At 43.7% G+C, this 4074-nt stretch overlaps 1 protein-coding gene across 1 annotated transcript; it reads left to right on the forward strand.

The window, feature by feature from the left end:
• The first annotated feature begins 2356 nt into the window (after nt 1–2356).
• On the forward strand, nt 2357–3295 carry LOC128843742 (olfactory receptor 52D1-like). Its single transcript, XM_054040829.1, has one exon. The coding sequence runs from the start codon at nt 2357–2359 to the stop codon at nt 3293–3295; it is 939 nt and encodes a 312-aa protein (XP_053896804.1).
• The last annotated feature ends 779 nt before the right edge of the window (nt 3296–4074 follow it).

The following is a 4074-nucleotide window of genomic DNA, read 5'->3' on the forward strand; positions in this document are numbered from 1 at the left end:
TCACAACCTTTACTCAATGTTGTTTCCAATGGTTGTTGTTGAATGTTTATTATGTAAATTCACCGGTGAAATGTCTGATGTTTGCTCATCAGTTGATTCAATTCCCTATTATACAATGAGCCCCCTGTTCGTAGTCTCCTTCCCCATCCCAGGCTGCCCTGATTCCAACAGCACACTGGTCACCAGTGTCTTCTCCATGGTCCTCAATCATCCCTGGCTCACACAACTGCCAAGCATCCTCACACTCCCCACAGCTCTTCCTCTGCAGGGGATGAGGTACCTCCCATCACACCTACTCCCTTGCCTGCAGGGCAATCAGTGACTGTGTCTCACCCATGAGAAATCTCATGAGTGGCAAATGCCAAGACAGGCACCTGGGCAGTTTCTCTTGTTACACCCATACACACCGCATGGTGCTTCAAGGACTGCTACACAGGAACAACTTGGAAGCTGCAAAGCGTGCACATTCTATAATAAGAGCAGCAGCTCTGGGAAATATGGGGTCTAGATAAGTACAGCCGCCATGTGTAGGAATCCCTGGTAGCAGACTGAAAGAGTGTGCCACTGGGACAGAGATGGTAAAGAACAGATGCTCTGGTATTATTTGCCAGCTGTCTCTGTTAGTCAATAATGGCAAGGGTTGTACATTTATTCCTCAGTGCAGAGATTTTATGGCTCAAGTCATTATTTTTTTCACCTAAAACGTTCATCCACACAGTGCCTCACAGGACCCTCAGGCTCGTGAAACACACACATAGTGTAATGCTTCGAAGGCACCACAGTCACATGAGAATTTCTCCCCTTGGGCCTAAATTCAAAATGGTCATGAATAGAAAAAAATGCCTCTAGCTGACTCCAGAGACATGTTTGAGATTTCAAGGCCAGAAGGGACCATTGTGATCATCTTGTCTGTATAGCACAGGCTTGTAGAACATACCCCCAAAATTATTCCTAGGGCAGATCTTTTAGGGAAACATCCAACCTTAATTTAAACTTTCTCAGGGATGAAGAATCCTCCAAGACCCTTGCTAAGTTGTTCCAGTGGTTAATTACTCCCACCCTTTAATAATTTATACTTTATTTCAAGTCAGAATTTCTTTAACTTCAGCTTCCAGACATTGGACCATGTTACACCTCTGTATGCTAGGCTGAAAGGACTATTATTAAATATTCGTTCCTCATGCAGGTACTTACAGACTGTTATCAAGTCACCATTTGACAATCTTTGATACACTAAATAGATTGAGATCTTTGAGTCTATCACTGTAAGGCAGGTTTTCTAATCTTTTACTAATTCTTCTGATTCTTCTCTGAATCCTCTTCAGTGTATCAACATCCATCCTTAATCCTGGACATCAGAACTGGACACAGGATTCCAGCAGCAGTTACACCAGTGCCAAATACAGAGGTAAAATAACTGTGCTCCTGCTCCTTGAGATTCCCCTCGTTATCATCCCAGGATCTGATTGGCCGTTTTGGCCACAGGATTGCACTGGGAACTCAAGTTTAGATTATTATCCCTTCACATCCCAAAATCTTCTTCAAAATCACTGTGCTTCCCACAATAGTCCCCCATCACGTAAGGATCACCTACATTCTTTGTTCCTAGTTGTATATATGGCCATATTAAAACATGTATTTTTTTACTTTGACCTAGTTTACGAAACAATCCAGAATGCTCTGAATCAGTGACCTGTCCTCTTCCTTATTTATGATTCCCCAATCTTTGTGTCATCAGCAAACTTCATTGATGTTCAGGCATGAGAAGGGTTAGCAGCTGAATTTCTCTTCTCAGTTAACACCTGTAATTTTTGTCTGCAAGAAATTGTCTCACCAAAAAGACACAGGAGAAGTAACAGATGTGCAGCCTGTAGCCCTAAAAACAAAGAGCCTTGTGACCCTCATGCCCATTCCTTTGAGCACAAAGTCATAGCCTAGAACAATAACTGATTCGCTCTAGTTCTGCAATATCCTGTGACGGGGTGCCCAGTACTACACAGAAGAGTCTAGAGGACAGTGAAACATTGACTCGGTGACCTCATGGCATTGTGTTTTCTGTAGGATTCTGAATCCCACTCCTCCTGTCTGTGCTAGCACTTTGGGTAGGGTTTCACAGAGCTGTGTACCATGATGTCCAATTCCCTGTCCTGAGTTCATAGTTTAATTACAACCTTTTTATATGTATGAGGAGTAAATGTTGCCATGTCACTGCTCAATCCCCTTTCTGGATTTTAAATAACTATAAAATATTTATCGTACCTATTTGTTACAAACTGTGTAACCCCCCTCTTTGTGCTTCTCTCCCTTCATAGGCACCTTGAGCATTTCTAATTCCTATCAACACATCGACCACATCATGGCAGCTTTCAACCTATCCCCTTTTGACCCTTCAACATTCTTCCTAACAGGCATCCCTGGCCTGGAAGCTGCCCATATCTGGATTTCCATCCCTTTCTCTATGTTCTACATTATCAGCCTATTGGGAAATGTCATGGTTCTGTTTGTTGTAAGCAAAGAACAGACCCTGCACAAGCCAATGTACCTGCTTCTCTGCATGCTGGCACTCACAGACATTGGCATGTCTACCTCCGTTGTGCCAAAGGCACTGTGTATATTTTGGTTCAATTTGACCAGTATTACTGTAGGCGGCTGCCTCACCCAGATGTTCTTCCTTCATGCAATTTCTGCTATGCAGTCAGCCCTCCTTGTGACAATGGCCTTCGATCGCTACATTGCCATATGTAACCCCCTGAGATATGCCACCATCCTCACCACCACACGGATAGCTAAGCTAGGGCTCGTGGGTTTAATAAGAGCTGTTCTCATTGTTCTGCCCCTGCCTCTGCTCCTGAGCAGGCAGCCATTCTGTGCCAACCGCATTATCCCAAACACATACTGCGAGCACATAGCTGTTGCAAAGATTTCATGTGGGGACACCACAGTCAACAGGATGTACGCCTTGGTGGTAGGGCTTGTATGCACTGGGTTAGACCTGACACTCATTGCCCTGTCCTACATTCTGATAATCAGGGCCCTCTTCAGAATATCCTCAAAGAAAACCCACCAGAAAGCCCTCAACACCTGCACAGCCCACATCTGTGTGATGTTGATGTTTTATCCTCCCTTCATCTTCTCTTCTCTGACACATCGGTATGGTCAGGGCATTGCTCCCCACATTCACATCATGTTGGGCAATCTCTATTTTGTTGCCCCCCCCATACTCAACCCTATCATTTATGGGGCCAAAACCAAAGAGCTTCGTGACAAAGTGTGCAAATACAGCTACAGAAGGTGATTGCCTGAGGCCACTGACTTTAAACATGCATGACAAAAGGGGGAAAGACTACCTCCCAGTTAATCAAGGGTACTCTGTCCCAGTTCGGCTTAGCTTAGCATTGTGGAAGTTGAAAGTCTGAGAAGCTCCTCAAGTCTAACATCTTATCACTCCATCACCAAGCACAGCTCTCTCTGGTGCTCACTTTCCTCTCTTGGACCATCACCTGTTCTCTTTGAGTCACCATTTCCATGACTTCTAGACTACCAGAAGATATTGCAGCTTTCTGAAACAAGGTGGCTTGCGATTAGAGCCTGTTTGAACAGGGTTTTTAATGAGGTTGATGAACTGAAGCTTTGTTTTCTGATAGCCAAAGACAAAGAACACAACTACAGTGGTAAACTTTTAAATCATATGTACAGTGATCCGGTGAACAAAATTTACCTGATATTTCTATGGCCAATCCATCAGAAAGCCTGGAGGATAAACCAAATGTTTCTATTGGAAAGTGCTTATACAAGAAGACTGCTGCAGGAATTGAGGATATTCTACTAGTGATTATTAGTGAAAGTTGTGAAATTGTGTTTTTGAGAACTGGACTGTATTACTCTGGATTTAAGGGGTGTTTACCCCACATTGAGGTGAAGCCAATTGCAACAAGAGGGTATACACTCAACCATTATGAGTTAATACAATAGAACACCACATAGTTCAGGGTTATTTGGAAAGCAGCCTTTTAGATACAAGGTTAAAATCTAGCTGGCAGTTTCTGCTCATCAGAAGGGGGGCAGTGGACAGAC

This window comes from Malaclemys terrapin, chromosome 1 (assembly GCF_027887155.1).
Source record: "Malaclemys terrapin pileata isolate rMalTer1 chromosome 1, rMalTer1.hap1, whole genome shotgun sequence".
NCBI classification, from domain to species: Eukaryota; Metazoa; Chordata; order Testudines; family Emydidae; genus Malaclemys; species Malaclemys terrapin.

Excerpts from the sequence above, each read along its gene's own strand:
- LOC128843742 (XM_054040829.1), top strand. The coding sequence starts at position 2,357 with ATGGCAGCTTTCAACCTATCCCCTTTTGACCCTTCAACATTCTTCCTA.